The sequence below is a fragment of the Xiphophorus couchianus genome, chromosome 9 (genome assembly GCF_001444195.1).
Source record: "Xiphophorus couchianus chromosome 9, X_couchianus-1.0, whole genome shotgun sequence".
Taxonomy (NCBI): domain Eukaryota; kingdom Metazoa; phylum Chordata; class Actinopteri; order Cyprinodontiformes; family Poeciliidae; genus Xiphophorus; species Xiphophorus couchianus.
In genome coordinates, this window is record NC_040236.1 from 12,367,669 (window position 1) to 12,385,672 (window position 18,004).

At 38.8% G+C, this 18,004-nt stretch overlaps 1 protein-coding gene across 10 annotated transcripts in view; it reads right to left on the reverse strand.

Moving 5' to 3' along the window:
* The window catches only part of myo9b (myosin IXB), a 70,500-nt gene that overhangs the window by 41,798 nt on the left and 10,698 nt on the right, over window positions 1–18,004 (reverse strand). For all 10 annotated transcript variants that reach the window (XR_003596768.1, XM_028026931.1, XM_028026933.1 and 7 more), the window contains exons 2-4: window positions 6,693–6,909; window positions 6,353–6,572; window positions 5,554–6,063 (exon numbers count right to left, since the gene is read on the reverse strand). Coding sequence is in view for 9 of the 10 variants with exons in the window: in XM_028026931.1 (XP_027882732.1) it covers window positions 5,554–6,063; window positions 6,353–6,572; window positions 6,693–6,844 (882 nt within the window). In the remaining variant the exon portion in view is untranslated. The remainder of the gene's footprint in view (window positions 1–5,553; window positions 6,064–6,352; window positions 6,573–6,692; window positions 6,910–18,004) is intronic.

Here is an 18,004-nt window from a genome sequence, read left to right on the forward strand (position 1 = left end):
TAAAAACAATCTTTTCTCTATATTTAATTAAAGACAAACCTGAATGATTTATAAAGCAGTAAAATGAAAGTTGGATGGCCACTTTTCCGACAGGTCCGAGATTCAGGATATACAACTTACCAAAACTTCAGCACAATGTCAGAATCCAGCACCACAAATGGTGATCTCATCTAGTCAAAATGCTGCCCAGGCTTTCAGACCTCCACTATTGCTGAAGAAATACTAACAGACTGGCAGGCGGACTCGCAATGTTTTGATTAAAGTAATCTGATCAACTCCCAGCACAAAAAGGCACCAAATGAAAACTTTTTACAACAGCAAACTTTGACTTCATTTGTAATCATTCATTTCAGTTTTTTGTTGGGCTGTCATTATTTAAGTGACAGTAAACATTTAGCTAACACTATATTTTTATATATTAGAAAGCTGGCAGCTTCCTTTTACTTATAAGGACATACAGGAATGTTCCCTAGATTTGCCACCAATCACCTAATGAATCCCGTCTCGTGTGTTAATGTGTCCAGGTTTTTCTCTTCTAACACATTCATATTACGTTTGTCTGCAGAAATGCCCAAATTTCAATGTGACCCACTTTTGAAATCAAAAGGTCCCCTTGCTTGGTAAAAGATGAAAATATTGAAACAGTCTCCATAAAAGTATTAACCCTTCTGAGATAAAAATGTGTGATACTATGATTAAGGCCGCAGGAAATACAAAGCTGCACAATACCCATGATAATTTCATGACTATTTCCAGATGAAGTTCAGTTTCAACTTCCTCTCGTACCCAGGCCAGCTAAATATGAGCCCATCTCTATGTCTGGCCCTGAAACCGCAGCTTTGGACCAGGGTGACACACGCACAGAAAAATAGAGCAGCAGAGTGGCAACCAGTCTGCCAAAGGGACACGACTCTGCTGATGGAGAGGGAAAAAAAACACCACCACTCCACTGCCTCCCCCTCTCATCCCTGAATTCGACAACCGGAACAAGAGACTGAAGCACATCAGGGGACTGAAGCTGTGCTCATTTAGATGCATCTGAAAGCTGCAATGTGTGCAAGAGATGACAAAAACCTGACAGATGATGGACGGCAACAAAGTGACTGCTTCTATCTGCTCCAGATTGCTCCATATTCTTGGTGGGAGTTTTCTGCTTGGATGCTTGTGGTAAACTTTTCTACAGTTTACAAGTATATTAAGTTCCTATAAACTTACATTTACAAAACATTGGTTTTTGCTTTTCCACAATATCTTGTACTTCGAGTGAGCTGCATTCCACATCAGGCTTTTCTGACTAAGGATCTATTTTTGGTCACATTATTGTGAAATAAAACCGAGAAGTATGTGGAGCAGATTTGCTTCCAGATCAGCACTGAGGTATTAATTCCCTCAAAGCTACAGAGCCAATCAAACCAAACCCAAGTGCAAGGATTTAAGCTTTTAGACAAAACGCAAGTTTTGAATCATTTCGGGTCTATATTTGGGAAACGCTGACGCATAAAGGTGCAACAAATATTTCCATAGACAAAGTAAAAGCTAACAGCTATCATCTAAATTTGTTCATAAAAGACATCAGCATGAAGGTTTTTCACACGGTCGAGCTATTTTAATACAAGAGACAGAGGATAATATATTCTTAATTGTTCAAATTAACTGATAATCTTTCTTAGATCCAAAAAAGACTCCTAAATGAACTCAAGTTAACACAGAGTATTTAAAAGCCGCTGCATGTGTACATCTAAGAAAATGTATAACCAGATGCTAAAGGTCCAGACAGCCTGAGCTAATCGGTATTCATGTCAGAATTTACAACATTCATGCAAAATTCACCCAAACACTCCAGATTTTGGACTGTTCCCCCACCCCTTATAGAGTACAGTCATCATGCACACAAGTTAAAATAAATTCACGTCCTATTAGCGTCATTATTGTCATGGCTGTTCTTGTTATACTTCCCCTGCCATGGCTACACTTTCCCTGTTATTTAACAAATTATTTTAAAATGATTTCAACACAAAAAGTCCAAAATGTCTGCCTGTTTGAGCACTAATATCTTTATTAGTGGAGTTTCATTGTGACTCGCCTCAAAATCCCCCCACCAGGCCGTCACACCGCTCTCTACTCAGTGTGAAGTAATCAGAGAAGCAGCTATTGCTCAGATGCTTCTCCCTGTCTGGCTTCTGCTTTCTCCTCCTCTGCATCATCATCTATACACCAGCGCGGTCAAAACTGACTGCTTCCTGTCTGAAAGTCACAAAAGGCTCAAATATGGATGTAGATCAGATATCAAACAGATCCAGTAAATCTAAATTATCCTCCACAAATTGCATCCAGGATCTCTGACGGTCTGTGGGAGGTTAGACGTACTCATGGATTTTATCTTTGCCAAACCGTCTGCTTCCTACTGAGTGAGACGTCTGCCTGCTCAGAACATTCTTAACTTGGAGATGTTCAGGACACAGTTTCTGCAGGTCTCACCAACTCAAATATAAGGCTTTTTAAGATTATGAGGGAAATGTAGAACCTGTACGACAGAAATGTACAAAAGAAAATAGCGTACTATATATAATTTTATTGTCAAGCTTTTTTGCACCGAATGCACACAGCACCATACAGAGGGGCAACAGAAGTGAGCCAGTGGCAGAGACAAACGTAGTCCAGCTAACTCATGATAAATTTACACTTACGCAAAAAGCTAGATGCAAAAAAGCTAGCTAGTTAGTTAGCAAGGGTTTATTAGCAGCTAGTTAGCGGTAGCTTCAATTGCCTCAACTCACAGAATATAATTAGGACGTCAGCGTGCAACTCAAACTTTTGCCTGACAGAAAAGTCCCATGAGAAAAATAAACTACATATAGGATGTGTGGACAAACTTTAGGACAGCAAATTGAAAACTGCAAGACTTGAACTTGACATGAGTTTAATGCAAATATCCACAGGGACGTAGTCATGATGAAGAAAGGAGAAGAAAACCTGGATTTTCACCTTTTCCAGGACACCAATGAGGAGGAAAAGGCCATTGGAAAGCTAAAAGAAATCACATAGCACTTCCTACCTTCTTCAAATACTCACATACGTTCAATACTAAATCATGCAACTGAACTCTCTCTGCCAGCGTTTATTTGTAAGTCGATGGGAATTTTTTTTTCTGCACTCCGCTTTGCAGAACCAATGGCCACAATATGAGAAGTGATCCAAATTTAGAGGGAGGGTCTGATTCATCTTCTATGCTGCAGTCATCATGATGTCAGTCTGTGGCACAGATCACAGATGAGCTCTGCATGCGACCAAGACTTGAGTGTTTAAAGGTTTTCATTCTGTTGTGTGTTCTGTAATCATACGCATCATAAAAACCTAAACACAAAAAGCAGAGGGCGAACCTGAAACTTGTGAAACAACACACAATAACCACCAACTCGGCAAGGCATAAAAATATGAACACCATTTAAAATATTTAAATAAAAGGGCTCTGGTATTGTCAGATATTTAAATTCAGGAATATGGATAAGAGGTAAGAGGCCAAACAAGGTGGTTTGGTTAGAGTCAGGAAAAACCCCTAAGGCCTAAAAGTCTTAACTTTTCTGTTTCAATCAAACAATCCATCACAGTCGACTGTGTGATACAACTACAACGAGTTGTTTTTGAGCATTTTGTTCAAAGAACCTTTAACTTTTTCTATGCTTTCCTTGTGTAACAGATAAATGTCTTTAAAACTTTAAAGTTTCCGTCTTTGTTCACTCGTGTCTGTCAGCGATTAGACTGAGCGAGTCAGCATAAGCTCGTAAACTCTGCTGGAAGAGAAGCAGGAAGAGAAGCAGTCACCTGACCAAAATAATTAAACGTCACTGCCTCTAAGCTAAGTTTAGAGCTGGCATGGAAAACATGATAAAGATTTTAGTGTTGCCTCAAAGCCAGACAAAAATAAAGAACCAGCAAACAGCTTCAAGCATTTCCAGCAGCTCAGGGCAACATGAAGGAGTTAATGAAGCCACTTCCTTCTTTCTTTTCATTTCTTCTTTCAGTTTAGACTACAGCCTCTTTGTTTAAGCTATTACACTTTCATTATTTATAACGTTCATCAATCATCTACAAATATAGTTAGTTGCACACAGCATGACAATCATTTTGAGGAAGGAACTCCAATTACTTGATATAACTTCATCAAAATGGCAAAACGTTTTCATCCTGACAAGAAGTAACATGACTTACAGCAAACACATACAATGTACTGCAGAAGTATTTGGACCTCTTGATCATTTTCATAATTGGTTGCACAAGAACTGCAAATGTTATTGTACTTATGGGATTTTATGTCATTATCCAATACAACATTGCTCTTCTCTCTAGTTTCTCTGAGAGGCCCATGGCAACTCTGGAGGAGACACAGGGATCAACAGATCAGATGGTACAATCAGTCTATAGACTGGAAGGCTGCACAAATCTGGCCAGTATAAAATGAGTCACAAGAAAGCAAAAAGAAATCCTGTTTACAGATTTCTGCCACACTGAAAATGTGGAGGAGGAGGTCTGGTCAGATAAGACCGAAATAAAATTGCACATGTGTTTTGGAAAGACAACGCAGCACATCACTCCGAAAGCACCATCCTGACTTAAGACACAGTGGCGGCAGCATGATGCTGTGGGGATGTTGTTTCTGATTAGGAATAGTAAATATGGTCAGAATTGACTGGTTTGTAGATTGAAAGTGGCCTTTGATTAGCAGTAAGTGGAACATTGATCAACATGTGTATTGATGAGTTAGATGATGGCTCTTGACAAAATGTAATGTTTATCTTGTTTCACAGTTGGTGATATAATGATGTTTTTATGATGTAAATCACTTTGAACTGCCTTGTTTCTGAAATGTGCTATACAACTAAACTTGAAAGATATGCCACATTTTACAATTTAAGTTGAAGGGCAAAAACATTTCTCTTATTTTCCCAACACTTTACAATTATTCACCTCCTTTTTTTGTCATATAACAACCAAATGCAAAAACATGTTAGTAATATGACAAAATGCCCAAAAGGCTCAAGGGGAATTATTAACTTGTATTTATAAAGTGCTGTAGAACCTGATTATGATGTAGTAAGGCTGTTGCAATAAGCAATTAATTGCATGATAAATTAAAATGAGCTTGATAATTTCCATTCTGATGATTAATATATTCTGGCAGGCAATATTGTTTACAGAAACATAATCCAATTTATTTATGGTGTCTGTTGTGGCGGTGTTTATTTCCATTTCATGTATTGTTTTGGTTCTTGTGGTTTGTTTTGGATATTTAAAATATCTTCCACTTCCTGTGTTAATTGCTCTTTACAATGTTAAAGAACAATACCATAATCAAAAATAGCCTCAAAACAACAAAATAACTACTGGTGCAATTTATTGTCCATCAAAATTAGTTATTCTGACAGGCCTCAGTAAAATGAGTAAAAAGAGTTACATTAATCCAGTCTCCTGCATGGATTCATTCCTCCATCTCGATCATGTCCCTACACTTTGACCACCTTTGCACTTCTGCTGCAACACATTTGTCCTTCCTACCTCCAGAACGGGTCCGGCTCCCAGGATGGTCCTCTCCACCCCACTGGCGTAGCCTTTCTGGCTGAGCGCGGTCAGACAGTGGATCAGGAAGTTGGTGCTTTGGGTCTTGCCTGAGCCGCTCTCCCCAGAGATGACAATGCACTGATTCACCCTCTTCCTGAGCATAGCGTAGTAGGCCACGTCAGCAATGGCGAAAATATGAGGTTCCAGTTTGCCCAGCTGGTGATTCTCGTACATCTTGACATATTTGGGGTTGTAGATGGGCAGGAACTTGAATGGGTTGATGGCGATGAGGATGCTGCCTGCATAGGTGTAGATCTTTTTCTTGTAGAAGCGTGTGAGTAGATTGTTCAATATGCTGTCCTCACTGAGGACGGGGAGGTTGCAGAGGTCTGCAAAGTCATCCTGGGGTGGGGGGAGAAAGCCCCTCGCAGCGAGCTGCTGTACTTCTTGCTCCTTGGACGAAGGTGGGAGGTGAACATAATGGATGGAGCCATCATGGTTCCTCTCCTGGATACAACGCAGAAAAACACATTTATATTGCCAGATTTCTGCATTTTCTCACTTGATACAAAAACAACTTGTAAAAATATACCTAAGTTTGGGGCCAAGTAACACTGTGGTTTGCTATATTTCCTATTATTAATGCGTAATCTATTGCTTAAGTTTGACAACTTGTCACCACAAAGTGGAAGAAAGCAGAAGGAAGCACCATGCAACAAACAGTAGCAGCATTTCTCTTGCTAGACTGAATTTGACAGGGCTGACAACAGCTTGAAGACAGAGTTGTTAGTTTCACCTGTAGCAAGAAGTAAAAGCCAGCACTCTGAGGGTGTTGCTCCTGAGCTTTTCGGGGCCAGAGCAGAACCCTCTGTACGGGCAAGTCTCCAGCCTCCAGGATCCACTCCTCCCCGCCGCTTTCCTTCACCTCTGCCAACACATACAGACCGCCGGGGTCCAGCCCCAGCGTCGCAGCAGCATCCGAGATTACAGAGGCTGTCGTTGCATTCTTCTGCACTCTGAAGGCCAACAAAAACACGTTACAAAAACCGTTTTCCAATTAAATTTTATTATATTTCATTGGATTATCACTCTGGTATAGCAAATGTTTCACCTCCACCAAATCACGGGGAACCCACCTGAGGTTGCAGCAGGTGGACGCCTGGGCAGCGAGCCGTGGGTAGATCTGGAGCAGGTACATGCGGTCGTCTGGATCGTTACAGCCCACTCCCCCTCCTCCACCTCCACCTGCGTTTGTTGCCATGGTGGCAGCGCCATCTCTGACACTCATCCTGAGCCAGGGGGAGTGGCCTCAGCATGCCGCACATCCACCGCCTCTGTCTCACCACACAGCACCTAAAGATGACAGGAGGACCTATTACAAACCCACACCAACTATAAAGCAACATTTGAGAAGCAGAAGCACTTGAGCACCACAGTTCTTGACTTGTTTGAAACTTAACACTGAGAGGAAGAACTTGGCATGATAAATGGGTTGAATTAATACTTTGAAAGTAGTTATATACATACGAAGTAAAAGGAACATAAGCTTTTTATTTTCACTGTCATCATCCTTGGATATGATTTCCAAATGCCTGAAGGTGCAACAGTCATTTCTTCAATCTAGGGCTGCACAAGGAGGAAAACAGCTCATTAGATACTAATTTTGAATTTGCCAAGACTATACAAAGGCTGAAATTATTACTTTGAGTTAATCACGATGAATCGATTCTTGAAATAAACGTCAAATAATTTTATCAAATAATTGTTCACTGGAGTACAGACTCTTCCTAAAACTAATCAACACATTACCCCTACACTGTATTGATGTCGAGTCCAGCAGAAAGGGCTAAGTTTTATTAGAAGCATAATATCAACATGTTGCAGATGTATCCTTTGCACCAAGAGTAAGCTTAAGGAATGCTGTGTTATTGCATTTTAGGCAATGACATTTTTATTTTATTATTTTAAAAAATTAACTGAATTATATGTCATATCAGACTCAATATTGGATGCAAGCATGCAATGACACTGCAGTGTCGATCACAAGTCTAGTTAACATAATTACACAGCATTTTAACAGGATGAGGATTTTCAGCTGTTGTGTAGTTCAGAAAGAAAATACTTTCTGTGTCTCAGTGACGAACCTGATTTAATACAAAATGACTAAATGAAGCCAAAAGTCCTTCTGAAGATGTCAACTCAAGCTGGTATGCAGTAAAATGAGCCTTATGTTGGCTGAAAGGCCACTCATCAAGGAAGACAATTTTACTCCAAAAGCAATAGTTTGAAAATGTACAAAGGGAAATGGATCATATTGCTTTTATGTTCTGTAGTTTTATGAAACTAAAATCAAAAGGTTTGTCCATTCTGAGCATTATCACAAGGGGAGAAAAAAGGGTATTGTGGATCAACAACAATCCAACCCATGCTGCTAGTTTGGTTACAAAGTGGTTAAAAGACAACCAAGTTAGTTACCATTACAAAGCACTGATCTCAGTTTCATAGACAATCTGTGGGCAGAGCTGAAAATGTTTATTTGAAGAAGGTGGCCAGGAAAGCTGACTCAGTTAGACCAGTTCTGTAAGGAGGAACAGGGCAGAACTCTGTCAGAAGCTGAAAACCAAGCACTAAACGTTTCATGAAAACTTCAGGATTTGAAGAAAAAAAAGGGAAAAAAATAAAAAATTCCAACATTTACCAAATATAAGTATTTTGCTAATTTAACTGACCTGACAGGAAAAGTTTAATTACATTTAAAATCAGACAGTCAAGATCATGTGTCTTTTCATGGGATTTATTCAAACGTTTGGTTGTGCGTAATTTCATCTCTGATCCATGAGCGGGTAATTATCATATTGTTTATTGTTATTGTGCAAAGAAAGGTGTTAATAATTAGTCATCCTGTGATGATAATGGGAAACTAATTGACAGTATTTCCAAACCACAAGGACAGCCAGTATGATTGTTACTTTAAACCAGTTCATTAATAAATAAAACAAATCTATGTGATTTGTTTCATTTATTAAACAAATAAAACAAAACAAAATACTCTTTTTATTCAATAGGTAAGTTGTTTTTAGAGCAGTGTTTGTTTTTATGGTTGTAAATTATTTAAGGAAATCATCACAATAGTCTAACCACTTATTATGATCTATTTTTTACACGATGTGTTTCATTGCTATTCTGAGCATTTCTAAAAACAAAACCAGAATAACAAACTTTCAAAAATAAATCTTAACCCGCCTGGAAAACACCTCTGTGGTATTTGAGTCATAAGATGTCTCTTTCAACAGATATGATGTGGCATCAGAGTTCTCCATGTTAACCAGAAAAAACTAAATATACATTTAAGAGTTTAAAATTAACAGAAGCTCTGAGATGAGGTATTAAAAATAAAATATAGTATAGTACCCCGCCTCTCGCCTGAAACGTTCAATGGAGATAGGCACCAGCATCTCCCAGCCCCACTAGATACAAGGATGTGCAGAAAATGGATGGAAGTGGATATAGTAAATAGCACCTTCAATTCAATTTCTAACAATTTAGGAAAAACTATTTAGGTAAACCGTCAATCTTAATAGAAAGTAAACATAGCCTCTTTTCAAGTTATTTGTATTCAGTCATTTTGTCAGCAATAACAAATTGAAAACAGATTTCTACTTTCACTGAGTAGGCAGGCAGTATGCCAGAGCGTTTAGGTCGTATTGTGTTCAGATCAGATCTAGATGGTTCTGCTCCTGAAACCCAACCAAAGGTTGCAGCTGCAGACCGTGCAGAGAAATTCAACCCTTCCGCTCCGAGATGACGACAACACCACTTAGGTTAAACCACAAATGTTGTAATGACAGCACGCTATCACTCCTGTGAAAGTATGGTTGTTGAAGTTGTTGACAAGACAAAGAGGGTTCAGTCGCTCTGCACAACAAAACTTGTATCTTCAATCAAAGATAACCAGATTACTTAAATTTTTTTAAGTAATCTGTGTGTTCTTCCAAATGTGATGCTGTTTCAAATGCAAAATAATTTTTTTTTAATGAAATAATCAAAAGTTCAATAAAGAAAAATTGTACCAATAATCTACTGAAAATTATTCAGTCATGCACACCTTAGAATCAGTAACTGGAAAAGATGTACAGAGGAAACTGGTAACAAACGTATGAATAACTAAAGCCAGTCTAGTTTCATTTTAAGAAACAAAAACAAACAGCAACCACAAGTAGATATGTTGATGACAAAGCAATTTTCAGAATGATTATACGTCTCTCCCTACAGGAAGGAGTAACATACTTGTCCTTAAACAAATCTTAATCCAAAAAAACAAAAAGACATAAGTGTGGTGACACAAGGTGCAGCATAAAAACAGGAACTCCCCTTTAAATAGAAGCAGGGCACATTGAAGTTGTGTTTGCTAGTTTAGAATAAAGAAACTGATTTTGAAGTAAGACTTTAAATTGTGTCTAGCAACTTGTATAAGGAATTGTGGTCTCTGTAGGCATTTGGAAGAGAACCCTGACATCTCAAATGCCAGACTGAGGTTGAAAAGCAGGCTGGAAAAAAACAGAGCAACGTTGATGAATGTAATCAGCCTTTCTGTTACCTTCTAAAATCTGTTGCTGTTACCTTTATTAAAGGGGGATATGTATTTTACGGCTTCATACTTACATGTGAAGCCAATCTTATCAATTGATTTTATCTACCTTGGCAAAGGTATTGTGTTCAGATCAGATCTAGATGGTTCTGCTCCTGAAACCCAACCAAAGGTTGCAGCTGCAGACCGTGCAGAGAAATTCAACCCTTCCGCTCCGAGATGACGACAACACCACTTAGGTTAAACCACAAATGTTGTAATGACAGCACGCTATCACTCCTGTGAAAGTATGGTTGTTGAAGTTGTTGACAAGACAAAGAGGGTTCAGTCGCTCTGCACAACAAAACTTGTATCTTCAATCAAAGATAACCAGATTACTTAAATTTTTTTAAGTAATCTGTGTGTTCTTCCAAATGTGATGCTGTTTCAAATGCAAAATAATTTTTTTTTAATGAAATAATCAAAAGTTCAATAAAGAAAAATTGTACCAATAATCTACTGAAAATTATTCAGTCATGCACACCTTAGAATCAGTAACTGGAAAAGATGTACAGAGGAAACTGGTAACAAACGTATGAATAACTAAAGCCAGTCTAGTTTCATTTTAAGAAACAAAAACAAACAGCAACCACAAGTAGATATGTTGATGACAAAGCAATTTTCAGAATGATTATACGTCTCTCCCTACAGGAAGGAGTAACATACTTGTCCTTAAACAAATCTTAATCCAAAAAAACAAAAAGACATAAGTGTGGTGACACAAGGTGCAGCATAAAAACAGGAACTCCCCTTTAAATAGAAGCAGGGCACATTGAAGTTGTGTTTGCTAGTTTAGAATAAAGAAACTGATTTTGAAGTAAGACTTTAAATTGTGTCTAGCAACTTGTATAAGGAATTGTGGTCTCTGTAGGCATTTGGAAGAGAACCCTGACATCTCAAATGCCAGACTGAGGTTGAAAAGCAGGCTGGAAAAAAACAGAGCAACGTTGATGAATGTAATCAGCCTTTCTGTTACCTTCTAAAATCTGTTGCTGTTACCTTTATTAAAGGGGGATATGTATTTTACGGCTTCATACTTACATGTGAAGCCAATCTTATCAATTGATTTTATCTACCTTGGCAAAGGTCTAAAAATCAATCCCTGTGAAATATTTTAAGCAAAACCCCAGGCCATCATTAGAAACATTAACCCTCCCATCATCATATCTCTCTGCAGCCAAACAGAGATTACACAAGTTAAATGCTACGTCACTCAAGCATTCATGTTCGTACAACTTCAAACCAAACTCACATTACTGATGTGTCAGTTGTCGTGGTTACTGTATCTAAGTGGCTTGATGACATCGTTACAGTCATCAGCACAGAGCAGATGTCCACCGTTATGATCAATGATTAATTTTTAGTCAAGTCTAGGAGCACAATACTGCAAGATTTATGGACTAAATTAGAACAAAACCACTTTAGATGGCCTAGTTCAAGGCTCTATGTGCAGTCAGAAGCAGTGATCTACGATTGAGTGACTCTCACAGAGAGCAGCTGGGTAAGGTTTGTCCCAATAACAGTTTGTATAGCTTGTCCTTGAACCAGAAATGTATGAAATGTAAACTGTGAGTCCCCCTCAGGGAAACAAGAACCTGGCTGAAAACGCTGCCGGGTGGGTAGAGGGCACTGCTTAGGTAAACTGATCCTATATCAGCTCCTAAAAGCTCTGAGGCTGCAGTTTATCACTTCACCTTGTTCATTTTTTCAGAATGACAAACAGAAATGCAGCAGGCAAAAGTGCTCTACATAAGCAGCGGCCTTCTAAGAGCTGTGTGTGTTACGAAAACAAATTCTGAATTAAAACAGCTGAAAAGACTTGCTTAATTACAATTTGCATTGAATGATATATTGTACAGCATTGTTACATTTACGTAGATAAGGAGCATCTCTTATTTGAATATCTGGTTGGGTAATGGTGACAAAGACAATATTTTGTGTCTTCCTGTCAGTCATGGGAACAACAACCATGTTAGATCTCACAGAGCCTCACCACACTGTGCAGTTACCATCACCAGGATCCAGAGGAACCATTGCCACATCTACTAATGACGTAAATCTAAAAATGGCCATCATTTATTCTTAGGAACAATGAGGTGTTTTAAATCTAAGAGAAATACACATTACTTTGGATTCTTCAGGTAACACATTGTAAAAAGAAAGCATGGTCTCAGAAAACAAATCTAACCCAAACATTATTCTGGAACGTTTTAAATCGCTGTAGGGGAAAAAGGAAAAATAGTGCAACTTGAGACTGATGAGCTTACGCCTGTGCCGGGCGAGCTGACCACAGTCCCCAAAACATGCAACATTATAAAATGCCAAGACATGCAGAACTGCAGAGACCACATAAGACGACACCTTCATTATTCCCCATCATGGGATTTGTCTGCTTCAAATTTGTCACTTTAATGCCTGAACTGCTCACTCTACTACTTTTACGAAGGCATATACAAAATAGGGTGGGGGGATAGAAGGAGAGAGAAAGGCAAACATTTACAGGAGGGCCGTCGGGGGACAGTAAGAGGAGACGGGGGCTTTGAGATAATAGAGCTTCCTCCCTGCAGAGGGGATCCTCTGTGGCGGTGCCCAGCATTCCACAGATAAGACTCAGGGTTGTCTGCTTTACGCAGGCTTAGCCTGGCACTTTAGCTGCTTACCAGGGGCTGACAGGGAGACGGCAGAGGACAGCGGCTCTCTACCTGCTTACAGAGGGGGAGTCAGCAGCCAACAAGCTCCTTATGCCTGACATTTCTTATTAAAAAGCAGGCCCTGGTCTTTATCCTCACTGAACCCACCAACCCCATTCCAGCCTAACTAACCCCTTATAATCCAGGCAAGGAAATTGTCTTGGAGTAAATTACTTCCACTGAACGCAGGAATGTTACTCAGCTTATTTATTACCGTCCAAACATTTGGGGTAAAAGAAGTGAAGAAAAAGAAAAAAAGAAATAAGATTGCTTTTGACATTTTTATGTGCATGCAGTGTTTTATAAATGCACTCAGTTTTCCACATTTTATTGTGTTGCAACCACAAATTGATGTTTGTTGGACCAACATAAACTATTCCAAAACAGTAAAGTAGCAAGAAAATTATTCAGTTTTTACTTTCTTACAAAAATAAAAGTATAAAATAGTATGACACACATTTGCATCAAGCCCTATTTACTTCGACACCTCCAAATGTAAACCAGTCAGGGAATGAATTATTCTGTAAGGCTCTAGGTCTGCATTAATATCTCTAAAATTAGTTTTCATTGCACTGCTAGTGTGGAAAATTAATACTGCAAATAATTCATCGGACTGCAATAACATGAGCTAATTATGGTAAAGCTATGCTGCTCACTATCTGCTGTCTGTGATTTCAATAAACAATAACAATGCGCGTTTATATATTGTAAAACATGAAACAGTAAATAACAATCTCATATGTTTTTCTGATCTCATGCCACCAAACAAAGCATGTACAAAAAAAAAGAAGGAAAAAAGGGTGTTTTGGCTAATTTAAGTATATTCTGTATCATTTTTTTTGCAACCAACAATTTTGTGCCAACAGCAATGGCTTCAACTCTTACACCAATTATAATTAACTACTCCTGAAAAAAAACTGTATACAAAATTCAAGTATTCAAGTGGAAAAATGACATATGTGGCAAAAGTGAGCTAAACCAGCCCAGCATTACTCACCCCTTTTCAAGCAAACACCAAATACTTCATACATGAGAAGGCAGAACATTGCCATGAGTGCGGAGGGACGAGCAATGGAGAGGGAAAAGAAGCACTTTGCCCTTTTTGGACAGTTAATTTAGATTGCTTCATCTAAATGTATGTATACAGATGTATGAAAGGTTTGAGTGTTATGCTCTTACTCTGTGCTGGAGGCAGTAAATTTACCTCCTAATGAACCTCCCAAGGCTGACACACACACAAGCTCATAGTCATTCAGGCTGTTAAAATAAGGGAGCAGTGCGTCACTGTGGAGACACCAGCTGCTGACTCAAATACCAGGCAGGAAGTCTGTGACCCAGTGACAGACAATCAAGGTCAAAGGACTTCAAATTGGTGATACTGTTAACTCTCGTTCCCACATGTCCTGTCGCAACAACTCACTGTCCGAATCAACGTCAGGGACCAAATATCCCAACAGAAGAATGGTACACATAATCAGTCTTACGTGGGAAAAAATGTTGTGACTCCACAGACTCCATTACGGCATCGAAGGAGTATCGCTGACAAATCAGTGAATCAGCATATCCTACTTTCCCCGTCTATTTACTCCCCGACGTTAGCATCATCACAATTCAAACAGAACATGTGAATTCATCATGATTTTCTAAAGCTGAAGCTAAACATTTACATTTTTGTGAAAATAAATTATCCCTTACAAATATCTGTTGCACACTGTGTAAATACAAATAAATCAGTTTTCATCTTTTCTTCCCAGTGACATTCTTCAGCGCATTCTGGGGAATCCCAGAATGAGATACAACCTATGATGTCATAGAAAAAGAAAGCACTGAAAGCAGTGGAAAAGAGTAAAATGTATTTGTACTTTACAGTCTTCTATAGTTTGTTTAATTAAAAAAAAGTTTCTTAATCTTAAACTATCTTGAAGTTGCAAGTTGTGTAACTTCAAAGAATTTTGGAGTTGCTATAAAGAAAATTAAAATTCTGTCAAATCTGCTGAATGTATGGATACACCAACCCACCAGCCACTTTTCACTGAATCAGCATCAGTGATAAATAGGCAGGTGAAATTCAGCTTTTTGTCCTTCAATTTAGTAAATGAGTCAAAACGAAGCACTGCACTTCCATTTGCAGACTATAAACTCATCAGCCAAAGGCATGGACTTCTTCAGTTAATACAATCAGATAAAGTTAAGAAAGAAATTATTTGATTGGAGATAAATGTCATCCTTTATTTTCTGTTGGACTTAAAATTACTCCTAAGCCGGTCATTGTAAGCGATGACAATGACATCGCTTACAATGACATAATAAATTAACATGAGGTTGTTGTGTCTTATTTTGGATATATAAAAATATTTCCCAGTTCCAGTGCTAAGTGTTCTTTACAAAATTAAAGTTTATTGGTCTTTGAGAGAGCAATTACCAATATGTCACTTGAAAGTAATTTAAAAACAATATAATTGTTTATTGCGATAATTACTGGGACTATTTAGCAAAAAGTGTTAATGTGAGATGAATAGCTACTCCTTCTAACTTGAAGCTTTTGTTTTCCTTTATGTGTTGCAGTCTGCCGGCCAGGTCAGACCACAAACCAAAGCAGAAATTAGAAATATAGAGCAAAAGTCTGATTGGTGTGTTTCTAAAGGAAATATCTGTGGTTAAAAGACGATGTTGAAAGCAATTCCTACTCAATTTCAACATACTTTTCTTTAACTTCAAAATTTCTTTTTTTAAATCTTTCAATTTCCCACTAGTGCATCCTGATGCATCCTCCTTCTCTCTCGCAGGGGAAAGCAGGGCTGGAGCCTCTGAAGTATCCATCACTACAACAACTCTCTGTGTCTGACGTAATGAAGATGAGGAGGCAAACACTGTCTGAAAGTTGGCTGAATGTCAGACAACACACAAAAAAAATAGATTCAGTCTGTATGCACCGGTGTATGTTCTCTCTGTGTTTCTTTATTGGCTTATGTTCTCTATAAGACTCATTCGTGCCCAGATGGAGTGAGGCTGCTGTGTGGTGGTAAATCAGCCTCAGGGATGAGCTTCACTAGGAGGAGCAGTTCTAAAAAAATAAATAAATGGTAATTTAAAAAAAAGCCTGTGAATAGTTTAGAAACCTCTCCCCAGATCACCAGCCTTTTAAAATATGCAATTATAAAAAATAAAAAAAAATTAACACCCAACAAACACCAACTCAACTGTTCATAGGCAGAGGTAATGTGAGACGAGGAAGAAGAGGCGGCTGTAAAAGCTCACCTCCCCCCACCAGCATCTTCAAGTCAATTCCCAGCCTGACCAGCCACAAACAATAAAACCAGAGCTGAGCAGCATCTGCCGTCTCTGTCTAAAGGAAAGCATAAAGGCGAGAGTAGCCACAGGGATTCCCTTTGACTTGTGGACATTAGCCTATTCATGCTCATGGTCAAAGCAATCCCCCCAGCAACAAGTAATCTGCTAAAAAAAAGGAACAAAGCAACATGGAAATACATTACTAAACGCCATACATTTCTGCCAAAGTATGAAAGATGAACAAAAGTAGCTGACAGTCGGCTGCTTAGCTTTCACAAATACAGCCAAACACAAGTAGGCCAGCTGTGCGACCCAATAAATTACCATAACTGTGGTGGACTACGCTAATCAATTACAACATGGGGATTTGACCGCTCTGCATCGATCTACCACTCCCAATATCAAGTGTCAGAGTTGCGTATCGACAAAACTAAAGAGGGCTGCTGTTCCTCTGCCATCCCACGAAAGTATGCATGACCCCAAAAGCACGCATGAGTTAGGCAAACCAAACAGCACTGAGATGACCTCGTTTCAATCTGCTGGCTGCAGCAGACTTTTCTGGCCCTCATGGCTTATTAACTCTCACTTCTTGTTCATTTTACAGTGCGGCTACGTCGTCAAACTATACCCCCCATGTCTCTCAGCTCTACTGCTGTGTACTTAACTCCTTCCTCAGGAGTGCTTCTTTTTCCACCCCACCATCTCCTGTCGTATCACAGGATCTCCCCCAACTCTTCCTCTTTCAGCCCCCCATTAACATTTGAGACTGTTGTTAACGCAGTCCAGATGCTAACTTTTACAGAGTAGAGACAAGAAGAGACATTGCCATGCAGCAAGCAGCTTACCATACCCCCGCACCCCAAGTCCTGTTTTAGATTTAAATGTAATGCTTCTTCATTATTTTGCGGCTCAGTCAGTCATACAGCAGGGTCAAGCTTCACTGAGAAAAGACGGAGATGCAAAAACAGGCAAAGAACCACCAACATATAATCCAGGGTTTGAACGTACACCCTACATTGACAGAAGTCTCAAAATTATTTTATGCAGAAAATACTGCATGAAGAAAATGATGCATGGACATCCTCAATCAGCGTGATCAGCTTGAAATTTGAGATTCAAAGCAAGAGGGTTTATGTGGGACACACCAGAGCAGTGAGGCTGAGGCATGTCTGACTTAAGGCAAACCAGAAGCCTCTGTTTCCAAAATTGGCTCATCCTGGGATACCATACGGGTTAGTGGTGACAGGAGATTCCGGAGAGATTTCCGGACCAGACATTGCAGCCATGCTGTAGTAATAGACTTGTTTAGGTCAGCACTGGACAAAAACAGTTCAAAGGAAAGACACATGTTCCAACATAAAAGCTCCTTGCACTATAGACTTGAGTTGGATAGCCAAACGTAGACCAGCGGGATATTGTGATTTATCCACATATTTTCTTAGATCATGCAGGTTTAAATAGTTGTCAGATTGTAATAAACAAAGCTTGCCTGAACAGCTGATGAATATTGTGGAAAAATGCAATATTAAGTCTTCAAGTAAGAGAATCTCACAAAATTGACTGTTGTTGTGCTTCCTTTGCCATTTCATGGCAGCATATTTCCATGCTGGTTTGGTTCCCAAACAAACCATTCTATAAGATCATACTTCTCCATTGTTTATCATTCTTATTTTACTTAAGAATAACAATAAAAGATAGTAATTAAAAAAGTACAATAATAATTCATACCATAATAATATTTTCATAGCACTTGGACCAGTTGATTTCTATTTTATATCATTGACTATAATTTAGTCTGAAATATGATTGACACTCTGTTTATAACCATTATTAACCAGAG